Source organism: Botryllus schlosseri, chromosome 3 (genome assembly GCF_051294905.1).
Source record: "Botryllus schlosseri isolate E-star chromosome 3, Bs_hap1, whole genome shotgun sequence".
In the NCBI taxonomy this organism is placed as follows: domain Eukaryota; kingdom Metazoa; phylum Chordata; class Ascidiacea; order Stolidobranchia; family Styelidae; genus Botryllus; species Botryllus schlosseri.
This window is the reverse complement of record NC_137238.1, coordinates 29808112-29825217: the sequence shown is the minus strand read 5'-3', so window position 1 is coordinate 29825217 and position 17106 is coordinate 29808112. Positions and strand designations below refer to the sequence as shown.

The window sequence follows — 17106 nt, the reverse complement described above, 5'->3', positions numbered from 1 at the left end:
CGATAATTTATAGCTTGGGAACATTCTAGTTGGGGAACCACTGGTCTAAAACAAATGAAGCAGCCTGCTTCGACACATACACATTGATTGATCAGTAGCATGCGATCAAAATGTCACCAACACAGCGATTTCGTGTGCCATTTCGTGAGTCTCATCTACATAACCGAATCCTTACCGCATGGGATCCATGTCTTGCGACCGAGTGTGGTTTCGTGGACTCTTGCGCCGTTTGCGCCAGAGGCCTTGCGCCGCTCGTGCCTACAAATATGATTCAAATCGTGATACAAGACTCAATACGACAGCACAGAGCACGGGATATTTTGATCTAGCTGTAGCGCATATTACTGGTAAATACAATGAAACAGGAAATGTACAACACATCAACACATGTTACCAGTCATTGCCAGTCAGTCATACTACGACACAACACTCGTTTTGTCAAAGTGTAAAATGTCATGTTTTTCATCACCGAAAAATTTGTAATCATCACGAACAGAATGACTCATTGTCACGTCAGATGAGACACCTTGAAAGATGATCCATACAAGGGATGGAAACAAGGGGTGCATATTTCAATTCAAAAGGACGTACAGTATACCTGAATACTTCATCAAATCACAAGCTCAGGAGCTTACACGAATTGTGATTGGAGCATAGCGTACAATCGTAATTACTCACAGGCAAAACGAGTCAATGATTTCATTTTTCATTTGCTGCACGTGACAAAAATAATACACAATCACATCACATCAATACACCTTAATCATCTTATATATACAATGCCGTCATAAGCACATGTCTATACTTTCGCATATAGCACACGCAAGCCACTGTGAAATAACTGCATGTCACAGATGAGTAATCATTTGTCAACAGGTAGATTCAAATTCTTAAGCTCATTAACTAGATTTCGGGTTGGACAACCACATTCGTAAGGACAAAGGTCAGCCAATTCTTTACGCGGTGCGTTATAAAGAAATGTCTAAACCTGAGTCTACACGCCCCCAATTTCCCAACCCCTGGCTCTTACAGAATATCACTAAATAATTATTGTTGACTTGACTTGTTTGATTATGAAGGGATTACAAGAAATGCCTCAAAACTATTGAGCTAGACACCATGACGGTGACTCACTTTTAACAGCTTCCCATTGTGTTTGACAAGGGGCCAAGAAGTGCAGTTAAAACTATATATATACTTAAGAGTAGGATAAAGAATGAAAATGCAATGAAAACACATTAGTAAATTTACCTACTAGCTGCACCATCAGCAGTTAGATTACTTTAATATGCAGCTTGAGGAAGTTGCTGAATGTATGGCAGACTTCTCAATAACAGGAATAGAAATGCATGCTCGAGCATAACATAGCACTTGCCTGGAGTGATGTCCTTGATGAATCGACAAGAGGGCTTATGAAATTGACTATCGGAAGGCACATCTCCATGCCTCCACTGATTTACAACGTTGGAACATCTGCAAAAATAGCATATCATAACTATAATCAAGCAATTCTTCTAGGTCAGAGGTGGCCAACATTTTTGCTATTCGCGGCCGCATTTCGATTAGTCATGTAGCCTACGACCGCATTCTGCGGCAGAGCTCATATTGAACAAACTGGACGCCAATTGCCCCTTTTAAACATTCCATGTCCATTCTCGGTGAGCTTCAAACTAATCTACCTTTTCATATCGGCTTACTATACTCGCCGAAATCGCTAGTAGTCATGTTATGAATATATTCTTGGATTCGTCAACAGTCGCAGTAATGTTTCAGATTCACGAATGAATTTCGTCAATAATATTAGAAGTTTCACATATTCCTAGCAAACTCTTATCCATTCTCATCCTATGTGATTAGATTCACCGGTAGAGTTGATGGAGGGTGTGTTTTCGAAAATTTGGGGCGAGTTATAAATATATCTTCGGGTGGGCCAATTGCGATTAGTCACTCTGTCGCATGCTGTTATTTCTTGACCTCTCATTAGGATTGTGGGTCTAGTGGAACTCTATTGAAATTGCCCAAACGTTCCAGAGTGAAATTTTTTTTCGTGATGAAGATAAGATTCCAAGTTGGTATATTCCTATATGGGGCGCATCGTTTTTCTGTGCTGTTCACATCTGTGCTGTGGTCCTCGGATTGCAAAGGGCACTACTACATTACAATAAGAAATGAAGTCACATTGAATCGCGTGCATCGTGAGAAAATTTCACGCGACTGATTAAAATCTCTTAAATATTTGGGAATCAATTTGTAAATTCAATATTATGTTCACCAACTAATGGAATGGCCGCACAACTTTCCTTTTACGGCCGCAGTTTGGCCACCATTGTTCCAAGTCATTTCGTATTAGGCCTACAGTTTGAACAGCTTCTTGGAGGTACAGAGCTTCAATATTCAATTGGATAGCATACTCGTATTGCAATGAACCCGAATATTTTCGGCTGACACTCGTCAGGGGTAATCGTCAGCCTAGAGAATGGAAAAGAACATTGTATATCAACAATCGTATCACATAGTTTGACGTTGGACATTCTTCCTGCCACAACCCAACCAAATTTTTCGGGCTTGGGCCGGCAGGGTTTAATGGGGTGGTTTTCAAACTGTGAGGCGTGGAAGCATCTGAAGGGGGAGCTCTGTCTGGACATTGCTCTGTCTACTGTAATAATTTATATCTCAACAACAGCCATAACCTTCAATGCCATAAAACTATCCTTTGGGATTTCTATCATTCTGATTTCTCTCTTCGATATTTTGTGATATCAGGATAATGTAGGCGCGACATTGTGATACCACGACTATGTAGGCCGAGTAGGTGCGAAATTTTTCACTTTCATAAAGGGGGGTGTGTCTAAAAAATTCTGAGAACCAGTGGTTTAGGGTGAAAACCAATGTGATTTGTAGTAGGCCTACTCCTGCACTTGGTATCACTTCCCCACCTAATGCAAAAAATGGATGAAAACAACATGTGGCCCTATTGATACATTAACAAAACTAGCTATTGTAAATCAGCAATTAGTTGATACCAGAGTTGAGGTAATAACTTGAATTGATTTGTTAATTACTGTACAATTACATTCTTTAATCGATATACTTTCGATTGTGTAATGTTGACGATCAAAATTACTTTTCAAAACTCTTCAAATGTTTTCCTCGCTTACAATTACTTGACTAAAATGAAATGTAATTTCATAACCCAATTTAAATTACTTCAACTGTGATCAAAATTCAACACCAAAACGAAACTTGAAAATATGAATTTACATGGTAGCCTACCTTGACTACATAGACTAGCCAGAAGCTAGGGTACTATGAACTAATGCCACCTAGATATATTCAACATGATACACTACGTCTAGTAAAATAAAACTATCCCATGGCCTAGATTATTCAAACGACTGAAAAGAGGAATCTACGGTATCCAAATTTGACATTGACCATGAAAATTATGAGTGCTGCAATTCAATTTTAGTGGGAGACTTACCCTATGCAAGTTACCCTATGTAGAGATGTGGCGCGAGGCGTGTAAAAGAAGCCAGCTTTTGCTAAATGAAGAACATTCACATTGTGGGGAAGTGGGTATTCCTCGAAGCTCTCCGTACGTATGCTCTGGTCGAGATAAGCTGCGAATGAATGGTAGGCCGTCAAGTTTCTTGCCGAACAACTAAGTTTTAAAAACACGGGCTGATTAGGGCCAACTGGTTTCATATGTATATACCGTAATTTTCCACGTATAATGCGCAAAATTTTACCGATTTTTTGCCCTAAAATAGGGGGGTGCGTATTATACATGGGTACAGCAAGCCTTGAAAAAAAATCCCTCGATTAAAAACTTGAAATCACATCTTTCTTCATGTTTGTTTAAATCGCGCATCACCTCTAGCCATTGGGCCCCCCATATAATTCGTATTATAGAGTGTAACGCGCTGCCAAATAGAGAAGCGTGTTGCCAATTAACGAGAAGCGTGTTTCTAATTAACGAGAGTCGTCTGCAAAGCACGCGATCTCTTGCTGAGTTGGTTTGTCATTTGTACGCGAGCGAAATTAGGTCGCTAATTGCTACAAGCGTGCGCGGCAATCCTTGTTGATTCATCGCGTCAACGACAGGCCTCAACAATCACGTACACAAGAGGCCATGTGCGCAAGATATAATCGCTTGCGTAATCAGTCGCATCTCCAACAGGACTGGTGCGCCCGACATAACCGCTGGTCTGAGCAATCGCATCTGTAATTGTAATAGGCCACGTGCACAAGATGTCGAGTTATCGCGTCGCCGACCTCACAGGCTTTGGCTACTATCTACTATCGTTTAGAGACAATGCTGTTAATTGTATTATGATTAGCGATCATTATGTCATGATTGTTCGACACTGACATCGCAAAACAGAACAACATCGAATACTAAACCGCAACTATTCATGTACTCATTTACTGCGAATGCAGGGTGAGTACTATACATGGGTACAGGCTTTTTCCCAGAATATACACGTCATTTTAAGGGTGCGTATTACACATAGGCGCATTATATTCGGAAAATTACGGTATATTCAGCAAAGGCGGCGAAATTCATTGCCATTGAAGTAATATACGTTTTTTCAAATGCATATAGATAAGCAGTTTTGGATCCGCCCATCATTTTGAAAACGAGGTATTGAATTTTATTAGGCTGGTAGCTTATAGATCAGGGGTCACCAACACGCAGCCCGTGAAGTCATATTTTGCGGCCCGCGACTTGATTTGAGATTTCCAAAGAAGGCTAGGATAACATTTGGAAATGCTGAAATTGACTACAGTTTCAACATGCTGTTGTTTCAAAATTATCCTGTGCCCAAAATCACTATTCATTACTAGCTAAAACAGCTTTGACGATGGCAACAGCATTCCATCGAGAGAGTATCAGCTTATATGAATGGGCATGGGTATATTGCCGTGACGTGCAATGGACCCAAACACTGCCAAGACCGAGCACAAAGAAAACAGCTTAGGGCAGTGGTTCTCAAACTGGACAGTATGCCCCCTTGTGAGGGTGTGAAAGCATCTGAAGAGGCGCGAAGCTGCGGTCAACTGAAAAATTTTCCACGCTCCATGTAATTTACCTCGAATTAATAGTTATTGCTCTGTGTACAGTCCGGAATAGATATTATAGAATTCTCTCATCAAAAGTGATAACCTTCCATGCCATAAAACTATCCATTGGGACTGCTAGCATTCAGGTTCAATTTTTCGATATGACGATAAGGGGGCGTGAAAATGTTCAGTATCATAAAGGGGGCGTGTCTAAAAAAGTTTGAGAATCACTAGCTTGAGGCTTAACCCAGAAGATAAAGCTTTACTTGGAGATGGTCTTTTATCTAGTGACGTATCTCGCTAGCCCTAAAACCGATTCCTTAATCCTTAGTCGCTGAAAAGCGTTTCCAGGTATCGTACACACTCCACAGCTCGGAGTTCCAAATAAAATGAAGAAATTGATGATAATGATTTTTGTTGTATTTGTATTCCTTTAATATAAACATTACTTCTTTTGTGGTCAATACGCCTATCGTCTATACATAAGGTGGCACCGCGTTGTACTGACGTAGAGTTTTAAAACGTGGTTGCCTATTTTATATCGATATTGAATACATGCGGCTCGCAGCCACTACGAAATCTGAAAAGTGGCCGGCGACCCGTTTTGAGTTGGCGACCCCTGCTATAGATGCAATAAAGTAGTAATACTATTGTCAACTCTCATCCAGTCAGCTTAACGACATCTTGAGCCTCCACTTTGGTGTGTAGTATTTGCTAGGTTAGGTTGGAAAATGATTTCAAATTAATCCCCAGAACACTGATTTTAGATCAAGTATTAACATGTAAAGAGTATCTGTTGTTGATGTTGACATGAGGTTTGCTAGACATCTTACAAGTCATGGTAACCGGAGGTTAATCGATTAATGCACCCCCACGTCATCACTTGCTCTCAATTGCACTCATTCGATGCTCATTATTATTGGATTATTTTTAGGAATTACACCCTCTTTACACCATGTCATCTCATTGGTATAACCCAGAGTGGAACGTCACACCGAATTTTCTGTTCAATTACTTAATTATTCTATCCAGAAAAGCTCTCATCGCACAGGATTTATTTAATAAAATGAACCGAGATTGCATAGGAGGGTCTAACGGCATATTGGTCTCCCAAAAATCCAACTCTGACAGGAGACAATCATGGACATTGGGCATTCGCATTACCATAATCCATAATTTATTATTTATATTTGTTGTCATAGGAAACAATTTTTGACACAGTCGGTGTAGAGAAAAAATGTCAAAACACTGATTTTACATTGAACAGAACTAAATTTAGATCGATTACCCCCATGACAGGAGTATGTTCATGCATGGGTTAGTTAAAAGACTATTTCCCTTACCAGATTGTTCAGCAGCAGGCTGAACAATTATGCTCTTTGCACGCCCGGATCCACTATTGCTGGTGTTATCTTCCACTCGTGTTGTTGACATTACTCTTTATGCTTCTTACTTGTCTTATGATCCAGTGTTGTTTTCCTTATCATTAATATTGAATATTCTACTTTCATGGCTCCGGAAACATTCCGTTCCATCATTCCATGATTTTGAAGCCACATAAATTAGACCCTAATTTATTTGCTTATAAAGATGTCTGTAAGTAGAGATATAACATTAAGCTATCTATATAGCCTAAATCATTGATGAATTCCTGCGCCAATGTCCCGGAAAGAATATACTGATGATACCTTGTGACTATCGGCAAGAAATATTAGAGATAAATTTTATATGGTAATCCTCTCGTATTGTACGAATATATCCATCCAGTATCAGCACGTGTTGTCTCAAAATAACGTACATTTACACTTACATTCGAATAGCAATCGATTCAAATTCAATAAAAGCTATATAGGACCATATAGGGTCGTAAATAGCATGGACACAGCAAGATTGAACGGCTCACTGCATTTGGGCTGTGCTGTGTCATATACTTTCCATTTGGCCTAAGGCAATTTTACGGCCATTTTTGACCGGCTTGCTGAGTGCTAAATTTGATAAAAATGTTATCAATGGAAAGCTGCTGCTGTACTGATTACGAATCTATAAATTTTATTCTTCTCATGACCATGGCCCTATCAGCCTCGAATTCTGAACTCGGCCCATGGTGACTTCGTTAATAAAAATTATTATAAGCGTTGGGAACTGTATAATGTAGATTAGGGTTGGAGGGTTAGGGTTACGGGATATATTATGGTTGGAGGTGTGGGACATTCGGGTTGGGGAGGGTTAGGATTTACGGGGGGGTATTAGGGGGGGGGGGGTATTAGGATTGGGGGAGAGCTATTAGGGTTGGGGATTAGGGTTAGAGGGAGGAGGCTATTTGGGTCGGAAATGGATTAGGGTTAAGGTTGGGAAAATATCCCCAACCCTATAATCTTGGAATACACCGATTTCACCAAATGCAATGAGGTTTTTCCGTTTAGAATCTGATCCGTGAGGTTCTGCACTCTTCATCAACATTACACTACAGCTCCATATGCCTAATATAACATTTCATACGTCCAACATACGATACTGCCCCCCAGTGGGAATAAAATCCATACAACATGTCCACCACCACCAATTCACTATTGTCTCCAATAATTTATACAATTTCCAGCGCTTATAATAATATTTATTAACAAAGTCACCATAGGTTGAGTTCACCATGGGCCGAATTCGTCATAATTATAGGCCTAGTTCAACTGATTTTACTTTTACAAGCGATGTGCCTTGTAAACTGATTTTATTAGGCCTGATGCCTGATAAGGCTGATGATGCATGAAGTGGGTTTATCACCAAAAAACGAATTGATGAAATTGGAGGACAAAGACTACCTTACATTCATAGGCCTGAGCAAGTACCAAATCGTTATCTACGGGGTTGCCAGTGAACCCGTCCCTCGGTGAACCCGTCCCGTGAACCCGTCCCTCGGTGAACCCGTCCCTCGGTGAACCCGGCCCTCGATGAACTCGGCCATCGGTGAATTCCGCCCTCGGGAAATTTTGAAATTAAGTGTATTATCAAGTATTAATATGAATTATTAAACTAATACTGTTATTATCAACTGATTTGTCGATCTTGTAAGGAGGTTGGGGCATGCGTAGATCACGCAGTCACGGAGTGATCAGATCACGTGATCACGATTGCATGGTCGGCTCATTGTTGAATTGACTTGGCGAGGGGCGAACGTGCGACGTTCGACATCCTCGTATCTGTTCATGACATCGCATTGGGTCTTATCGCATTGTATATTGTGTGTGACTTGTTCAGATGAAAAATATATCCCAAGGATTGTTATTGCTCACATATCAACCACGCGTGGTCTGCTCGTTATTGCAACTGTAGGTTGAGGTGGGGTGTTAGGGTTGGGTAGGCCGTAGGGTAGGGGGGGGAGACATTAGGGTTCGAGGAGTGGGACATTGGGTTCGGGCAGGATACTAGGGTTGGGGGAGGGGGGATATTAGGGTTGGTGGAGGTGGGATATTAGGGTTAGGGTTAGGATATTAGGGTTGCCGGAGGTGGGATATTAGGGTTAGGGTTAGGATATTAGGGTTGCCGGAGGTGGGATATTAGGGTTAGGGTTAGGATATTAGGGTTGGGGGAGGGGTTATATCAAGGTTGGGGTAGGATATTAGGGTTGCCGGAGGTGGGATATTAGGGTTGCCGGTGGGGGGACATTAGGGTGGGGGTAGGATAATAGGGTTGCCGGAGGTGGGATATTAGGGTTGCTGGTGAATACAAAATTTCCCGAGGGCGGAATTCACCGAGGGCCGAGTTCATCGAGGGCAGGGTTCACCGAGGGACGGGTTTACCGAGGGACGGGTTCACCGAGGGACGGGTTCACCGAGGGACGGGTTCACGGGACGGGTTCACCGAGGGACGGGTTCACCGAGGGACGGGTTCACTGGTAATCATCTACGGTACGCGGGATCAAGTTGACTCCGTCGACACTAGCCCACTGTCACTTGTCGTTGGATGTATTTAAAATGGAAAATTGCGAATATGGCCTTGGAAATCCCTAAAATCAGCCTCGAGTTTTACATTGCAATCGAGTTGAGCATTGTGTCACAACAATGCCGCTGTACTTCTCTTGAGCTGCAGTCTCGTCTTGCCAGGCAGAGTTGATGCGTCACCCATAGGCAACAGGCACAACTACAGTGACATTTCTGACCACCATTACACTGACCTATTTGCAATGAAATTCTGTCTGGCAGTCAGGCACCTTTCTTCTAGAAATACACTACAAAAAAAAGGCCCTGTGGATATAAAGCTGTATCAGCTGTATCAGCTGTATTACCCTGTGGATATAAAGCTGTATCAGCTGTATCAGCTGTATCACCCTGTGTATGTAAAGCTGTATCACACTGTGGATATAAAGCTGTATCAGCTGTATCACAGCTGTATCAGTTGTATCGCAGCATCACTCATAATATCAGCTGTATCAGGAATTATCGAAAATTTTCGCGCTTCACGCTGGCTCACTAAACAGTACAACAATAATTTCATGGCAAAAGCGAACAACGTGATGGGGGACGGTTTATCACCCTATAGGAGCCCAAGACTCAAGGTTTTTTGCGGAGCCTGACGAAGTGCTGTTTCGTTCCTGCCAACGGGTATACAGCCGGAGATGTTTAATTAATTATTATTCGAGGGGTCCTACCTTTTCAAACACACCTCACGCAGCTCTGCCGGTCGGTAGCCTAAATCAGATTACGTGAGCAGAGAGAGGAAAAAATTGATAGTAATCTGTATGCAATTCCCTATCATATATTGACCGACTCAATCATGAAACATAGAAATTTCGATCTTTTGCTTTGCGCGTTCAGGCGAGAAGAGCTGACTCACTAAATGGACACCCAATGTAGATGATATGTAGCGATAAACAGCGTATAGCCTGAGGGGGGGTCGGTTTATCACCCTATAGGGTGCCCAAGACCAACGTTTTTTTTTTTGGGGGGGGTGGGGTTGACGAAGTGCTGTTACGGCCCTGGCTATAATGCGTCCTGATAAGGCTAATGAACCAATGATGATGATGATCTAGTTTACGTCTGACATTGCGTGTTTGCATAATCACTGTAGGCGACGATACCCTTGGGTACCGATACCTGACTACTTTGCATCCCAGACGTAGTCTTGGCGTGATACTTTTTATGCAGTAAGAAACTTGGATAATAAAGCTGATACTTGAGTGATACAGTTCACACCTGAGTGACATGGTTGATACTTGAGTGATAGCCTACTAGACTATTTCGCGCATCCCAGACATAGTATAGCCGTGATACTTATTGCAGGGTGATACCTGGGTGAATCTCGGTACGGTTTGTCTTATATAACAAGGGAACAGCGATGGTTCTCAAAGTTAAAGTAATTAAAAATATAATAATAAAAAAAATCAAGAAGTTTTTGAACACAAGACACCGATTCCATACAGGTAGAGTGATACAGCTGATAGAGATGTGATACAGCTGATACAGCTTTATATCCACAGGGTGATACATCTGCGATACAGCTTTATATCCACAGGGTGATACAGCTTTACATACACAGGGTGATACAGCTGATACAGCTGATACAGCTTTATATCCACAGGGTGATACAGCTGATACAGCTGATACTGCTGATACAGCTGATACAGCTTTATATCCACAGGGCCCAAAAAAAATAGACAAGTTTGGTCTCAAATCGATTAGTCTTACCGAGTAATTTCTGTCTCGAATCGATTTTTTAGCAAAATAAGTCTCAAAGACAAATTAGTCTTACCAAGTACTCTCAAAAGTAAGACCGGAATTGATCGAATATAATATAGTAGGGGTGCTTTGGGGGCATCGGACATCCTTCTCAGTGTTATGATCTGGTTTAAGGGGAAGCGCGAGACAGACCTGAATTTGCACTGTTGTTTGTACTAAGTGCTATATGTACCAAGGAGCTTACAATTCATTCACTAGATGTAAGGTTATCAAGGCACACGCCACTTACCACTCAACATGTATTCCTCAGAACAATAGGCCTAGTATATACGCTTGTCTGAGTCAATACTAGCATTTGCGGTGAGTGGGTGAAATGAGACCAAAAAAACTGAAAAATTTGTCTTAAAAAAGACTAAAATAGCTGAAACTATCTCAATAAGCTAGCTGTATCTGTAAAGTCCTTAGCACAGCATTGTCCCAGGGTCTCTCTCACTCCCCCCCCCCCCCTTCACTCAGAACCAAACACCTATCAAGCTCCTCTAATATATGGAACTCCATTCCTTCCCATATTAGGAGAAAAACTTCATATGTATTTGAAACCACGTATCGTGCCTTTCTTATTGATCCATATACAAAAGCTAAAACGTCTTTTTACATACTTTCTGTTTCTATGAAATCGTAACATGTGATTTTCCAGATTCACTCGACAAATATGACTACCATCAGTTATTCAACACGACAGTCAACAATGACACCACTGTGTGTGATTCTATTACAACTTTTGACGCATAAACAATTAAATATACATTGGCACAGAAGACTATACACGTAAAGTCGGGATCTGCGCGACAAGTCTAGAGATAACTCGAAAACTAACTTCCGTATACCATGGTTGAGTAAATTTGGTTTTATTAGCTCTATACCATAGTGTCCTACATGGTGTGGGTGGACATAAACAAATCTCGCGGCTCAGTGAAGTTGGTTACATCACACTTTTAATTTGGTCAAAGGCAACTTTATGACTATTTTTGACTGGCTTGCCGGACGCTAAATTCGACAAAACGGGTGTCCATGAAAAGCTACTGCTGAACTAATCATGAAAATACAGATTTTATTCTGCTCACGGTCCTGGAACCCCCCCCCCCAAAAAAAAAAAAAAAAAAAAAATTAGAGAATGCTGCTGCTGTACCGATTACGAAAATATAAATTTTATTCTGCTCATGGTCCGGGAAATCCCAAAATCAGCCTCGAAAATCCGCCTCAGTGAAATTGGTCTACGTTTCGATAAAACGGGTATCAATTTATAACTGAGCCGCGAGATTTGCCTGTGTCCACATCATAGCAAAATATGGTATATTCATTATAGTATATGAGTATGATATACTAGTAGTTATATAACAGTGCTTTTCAACCTTTTTGAGCTCCATTCGCACTTTTTTTTGTAAAATAAATTTCGTTCGCACAACCTAATCGAAAATTGTTATACAAAAAGAAGATGATGATATTTTAGAAATTAAACAATGGAACCATAGTGTCCTATATGGTGTCGACACAAGCAAATCTCACGGCTCAGTGAAATTGTATCACGTCACAATTTCCATTTGGCTACTGGCAATTTGACGGTCATTTTTGACCGGCTTGCCGAATATTAAATTTGGTGAAACGGGTATCAATCGAAAGCTGTCTCTGCACTGATTACGAAAATATAAGTTTTAGTCCGCTCGCGGCCCTGGAACCCCCACAATCAGCCTCGAATTTTTCATTGTTATGGAGATTGGCATTGATACGCAACAATGCTGTCTGGTGAAACGAGAGAATAACGAGAGACTAACTATCTCGTTTCGCCAGACAGGATTGTTGCGTATCAATGCCAATCTCCATAACAATGAAAAATTCGAGAATTATTGTGGGGGTTCCAGGGCCGCGAGCAGAATAAAATTTATATTTTCGTAATCATTGCAGAGTCAGCTTTCGATTGATACCCGTTTCACCAGATTTAATGCTCGGCAAGCCGGTCAAAAATGACCGTCAAATTGCCTGAAGCCAAATGGAAATTGTGACGTGATACAATTTCACTGAGCCGTGAGATTTGCTTGTGTCGACACCATATAGGACACTATGATGGAACGGCAACGACCGATTTTGCAGCTTCGTTCCGCTTCGCCGAGGCTGGAATGGAGAATTATTTTGCGTAAGCGACTGTGGGATTTCTGGCAATCCAAAAGCTATCTTTCCGAGAGAGAGAGAGAGAGAGAGAGAGAGTCTTTATTTTCATCGAACCAAAATACATAACAAACGGCAGTGATGGTGGTACAGAAAATATGCGTGCACAGTATTCGGTATTAGATAGGAATGATCGATAAGACCGTGAAGGTCATCTAGTCTGGTCACACCAGCATCAAACAGGTACACTTGACTCTGAACAGTCTGGCTGTAAAGAAATGTTTAGTTGAAGGAAAATAGAAAAAAAATAAAACAATGGTGGCAAATGATCAATGAAGCAATGTCTGGGCGAGGTAGGGCAACAGTGTTAGTGTAACGACAAGAGGTGATCAAGTAGGGCTTTTTTGAATCTATTATAAGGCAATTCACGGATATGTGGTTGTAATGCATTCCAGATGATAGGTCCCGAGTAGTCGATAGAAATTATTGAACATGGTCTTGATCGAAAGCTACTGTTGCAGCAATTCCGAAAATATAAATTAAAATAATGATCAGGCACTGATCCACCTAGAATCCGTCCTCCAAGTCTGAAATAGCGCATTGTTCGAACAATCGGAGAGTCGCGACGGGTCATTGTTATGGACATAGTGAATGCCCACTTTTTACCCACTTTTTGTTAATATCGATGGTTCGCATAATATAGTATACTAATTTTCATCACTTTTAGCAGTTTCTGATCACAAGTCAAGTCAAGTGGAGTCATTTCCATATTTTGAGAAAATGACTCGTGTCAAATCGTGTCATCAGAAAATCGTGACTCGAGTCGGACTCGAGTCGAGTCATGACTCTCGAGTCATTACAACCCTGATGAATTCCGAACTGCATTTCTTCAAATACGCGGTCGTCTGGTCGTGTTGTTGCTGTTTGAGGTATTCATGGATTTTGTCGACTATAATGGTCATTTACACCATGCCGATATTCCTTTATTTTTGTTTGCGTAACTGTCGATTTGAGGCACGGCCCACCACCAGGTTTTTGTACGACACCGCTTACGTGGATGAAATGTCGAGGAGGAGCCTAGGTAAACCTCCAACACTTAAGTAGGAATTCTATAGTCGGACTCGAACCTAAACCCATTAGTGTTGTAGCTGTGCTACAATTACCCTATCTCGCCACTGCGTGGCCGTGTCTTGAACTTCCGCGCCTTCGATTTGATATGAACGAGTTCATTGAATCCATTTCCACAAAGACAGATCGTTGTGAATGTGATAATACCGCGTAACTCTTCTGACGACACATTTGAGTATGATCATGATGATGATGATGATCATCATCATCATTGGTTTATTACCAATTTTATCAGTTCAATACACCACAAAAAATGCGATACAATGAATAGACAGGAAGATGTCGACCGAAGCGTCTAGGAGTAGTCTATGTAATCAGACACCCACGTTGACCTAGGCGATGTAAAGAGGAGGCATGCACACTGAATGAAAGTAAAGAAGATAGTAAAGAAAAAGAAGCGATAAGAAATAGGGCGGCATGTCATGGGAAGCGAGATCGATATGTCAGTCGTGGTCCGGTAATCTTGAGGATGGACTGTATTTATTGAGTAGTAATTGTTTGTATTTCGACTTGAATGTGGACATGCTCGTCGACTGCCGGATGGCCGGAGGGATACTGTTCCACACATCAGGTCCGGCATATTTGATAGAGCGATGATCTTTTCGGTCGATCATATGATATTTGGACGACGTGGGCGTGCGTGTGTTGTAGGCTACTTGTGCGTTTTTGATTCCGAGGTAAACAAGTCATTGAAATATTCGGGGCAACGACCGCAGTGAAACTGAACGAAACTGAACTAAACTTGGCGATTTCTAGTTTCCGCATATCTTCTATGTTTGGGACGCCTAATCTCTTCAGCAGCGACTTATTGGATGGGCAGCCAGGCCCCTTTGGGGCCCTAGCTATGATTCGGAGTACTTTATGCTGTAGTTTTTGCAGTGGCCTAAGTGCAGTTTTACTGGCAGCCCCCGCAACAAATATGGCATCAAAATTGAGAAACATATTTTTCAATGCACATATAACGTCCAGCCCGGTCATTTTATTTAGCAGCTCATCTTGAATTTATTATGGCATAGTGGTTGTCTATTTCACAGGAGAAAATGGATCTCTGCAAACATTATAAAGTCATTGTGATTGACCTTTGTACTTCATATTTCCCCAATCTTCAACAAAACACCTCCAAACAGCAATATGTTTGTGTGGGTAGGCTATAGGCAATTTAACAATTAAAATGAGTTTGCAAGGTATTACATTTCCTCTCAAACGACCGGTCTGTTGATGTGAGTCCTGGAGTTTTACCAGTAATGAAGCGAAACTTCCTCGTGATTTTCCTAATTTAAATAAATACAAATTAGGTTTCCAACCATTTTGTAAATTTAAAGGTCTCGCGGACCCCCTGAAAATGATTCGCGGACTCCTGCTTGAGAGCCACTGGTCTACTCAATTTGCAAGAACGGAATTATTCCGTGTCAACAACCGAGCATATCCAATCCATTTCGAAAGGTTTGGCCATCCAGCATTGGTCATTTTTAGACCAAGGTTTTGGCACCGCATTTTATCGGCGGTTTGTTGGCCAAAACTATAGGTCTTCATGTGCCCCGACGCTGAAGGGGTTGTTGGCCTCGAAATGATTGAGTCTCATAGGCCCGAACTCTCACGTTGCACACCCCTTCATCCCAACGGTCTTCGACCATGTTTTCCAGAAAAAAAGTCGGACAAATCCTTATCATTAATTCTCATGATAAAGCCATATTATCTGCGTTTCGCGCTTATTGGCTGCAGCGGTACCCAACACAGTGACCTTGGATAGCCTATGTAAAAACTATCGCAGGATTTTTGCAATAATTAAACAAATATTACATATATATTAACAGATAGCTCAGGCACCGCTTGTAGACCCTTTACGGTCCATACTTCAATAACCCTTGAATGGGTAAAAATTTGCGTTACAGTAACTTGCAAATGTGACTCTGTAATTATGGAATTTACTACTATCCTCGTGCCTCGACTTAATCGAACAGTTATTACGAAAATATGATGATTGTTTAGCGAAAGGAAGTAGAAATCCAGACGGGCTGATATATTGTATGTCTGCCACTACACCAGCTTCCAAACCAGGCTTTTGTAATAATTATAGTGCGAATATATTAATTCACTACGGCTTGTGAGGAGACCTACGATTATAGTGGTGCGTCGTACCAAGTTTCTACAATTGCGTCGCAACTACAAAAGTTACACTGACCTTAAATGTCCAATTAGGTTAATTTGAATTATTCTAGATCAGAAAGATAAATAATTAATTAAGATTTTTATTCGCACTTAATCCGGATTTTCATTCGCACTGCAATTTTGTTTTCATTCGCACAAGTGCGAACCGTCACACAGGTTGAGCAGCACTGGTATATAGTATATGGATTATACCATAGAGTCATATGGTGTCGACACTAGCAAATCTCACGACTCAGTGGAATTGGTCTATACGGCACACTTTCGATTTGGCTCTAGGCAAATTGACGGTAGTTTTTGACGGCTTGCCGAGCCTTAAATTTGATAAAACGGGTATCAATCGAAAGCTGCCATGGTACTGATTACGAAAATATAAATTTTGTTCTGCTCATGGCCATGGAACCCCCACAATTATCCTCAAATTTCCCATTGTTATTATGACGCAACAACGCTGTCCGGCTAAACGAGGGCGTAGCTCAGGAGCGGCCAGAGTGCTCAGTAAGGCTGTTCAATAATAACTTTTTATTGATTGGTGGATAATCCAAGAATTATCAACGAAAAACTCATATAACTCCGCTTCTATTAGTTGCAATTGAGTCAAATTTGTTTCGCACCGTCTTTGGAAACAACCCAACAATTTCATGGGGTTGGCAGAAATATTTGTTTTGAATTTTTCCTGATAAATTAAAAATTTTAGATGGGTCTGTGGAGGCTTGTACTAGAACTGTATATCCAAAGAATGCATTAGGGCCCTTCGAATTTTCGAGCATTCTCATTCAACTTATATAGAGATCTTTCCGTCTAGGTAGATGTATATTGGATAGGCTATATCAGATTATTATGAACCAGAACTTCTAGATATCCCTGTGCCAACGTCACGGTTTAGTTAAATCTCCTATATCAGGGTGGAGTGAAA

At 41.2% G+C, this 17106-nt stretch overlaps 1 protein-coding gene across 3 annotated transcripts in view; it reads right to left on the bottom strand.

Annotated features, from left to right (window-relative positions):
• The window catches only part of LOC145435023 (baculoviral IAP repeat-containing protein 2-like), a 406058-nt gene that overhangs the window by 24075 nt on the left and 364877 nt on the right, over window positions 1–17106 (bottom strand). For all 3 annotated transcript variants that reach the window (XM_080312287.1, XM_080312289.1, XM_080312288.1), the window contains exons 2-5: window positions 6408–6658; window positions 3482–3620; window positions 1376–1473; window positions 176–258 (exon numbers count right to left, since the gene is read on the bottom strand). In XM_080312287.1, coding sequence (XP_080168413.1) covers window positions 176–258; window positions 1376–1473; window positions 3482–3620; window positions 6408–6498 — 411 coding nt within the window. In that variant the 5' untranslated portion in view covers window positions 6499–6658. The remainder of the gene's footprint in view (window positions 1–175; window positions 259–1375; window positions 1474–3481; window positions 3621–6407; window positions 6659–17106) is intronic.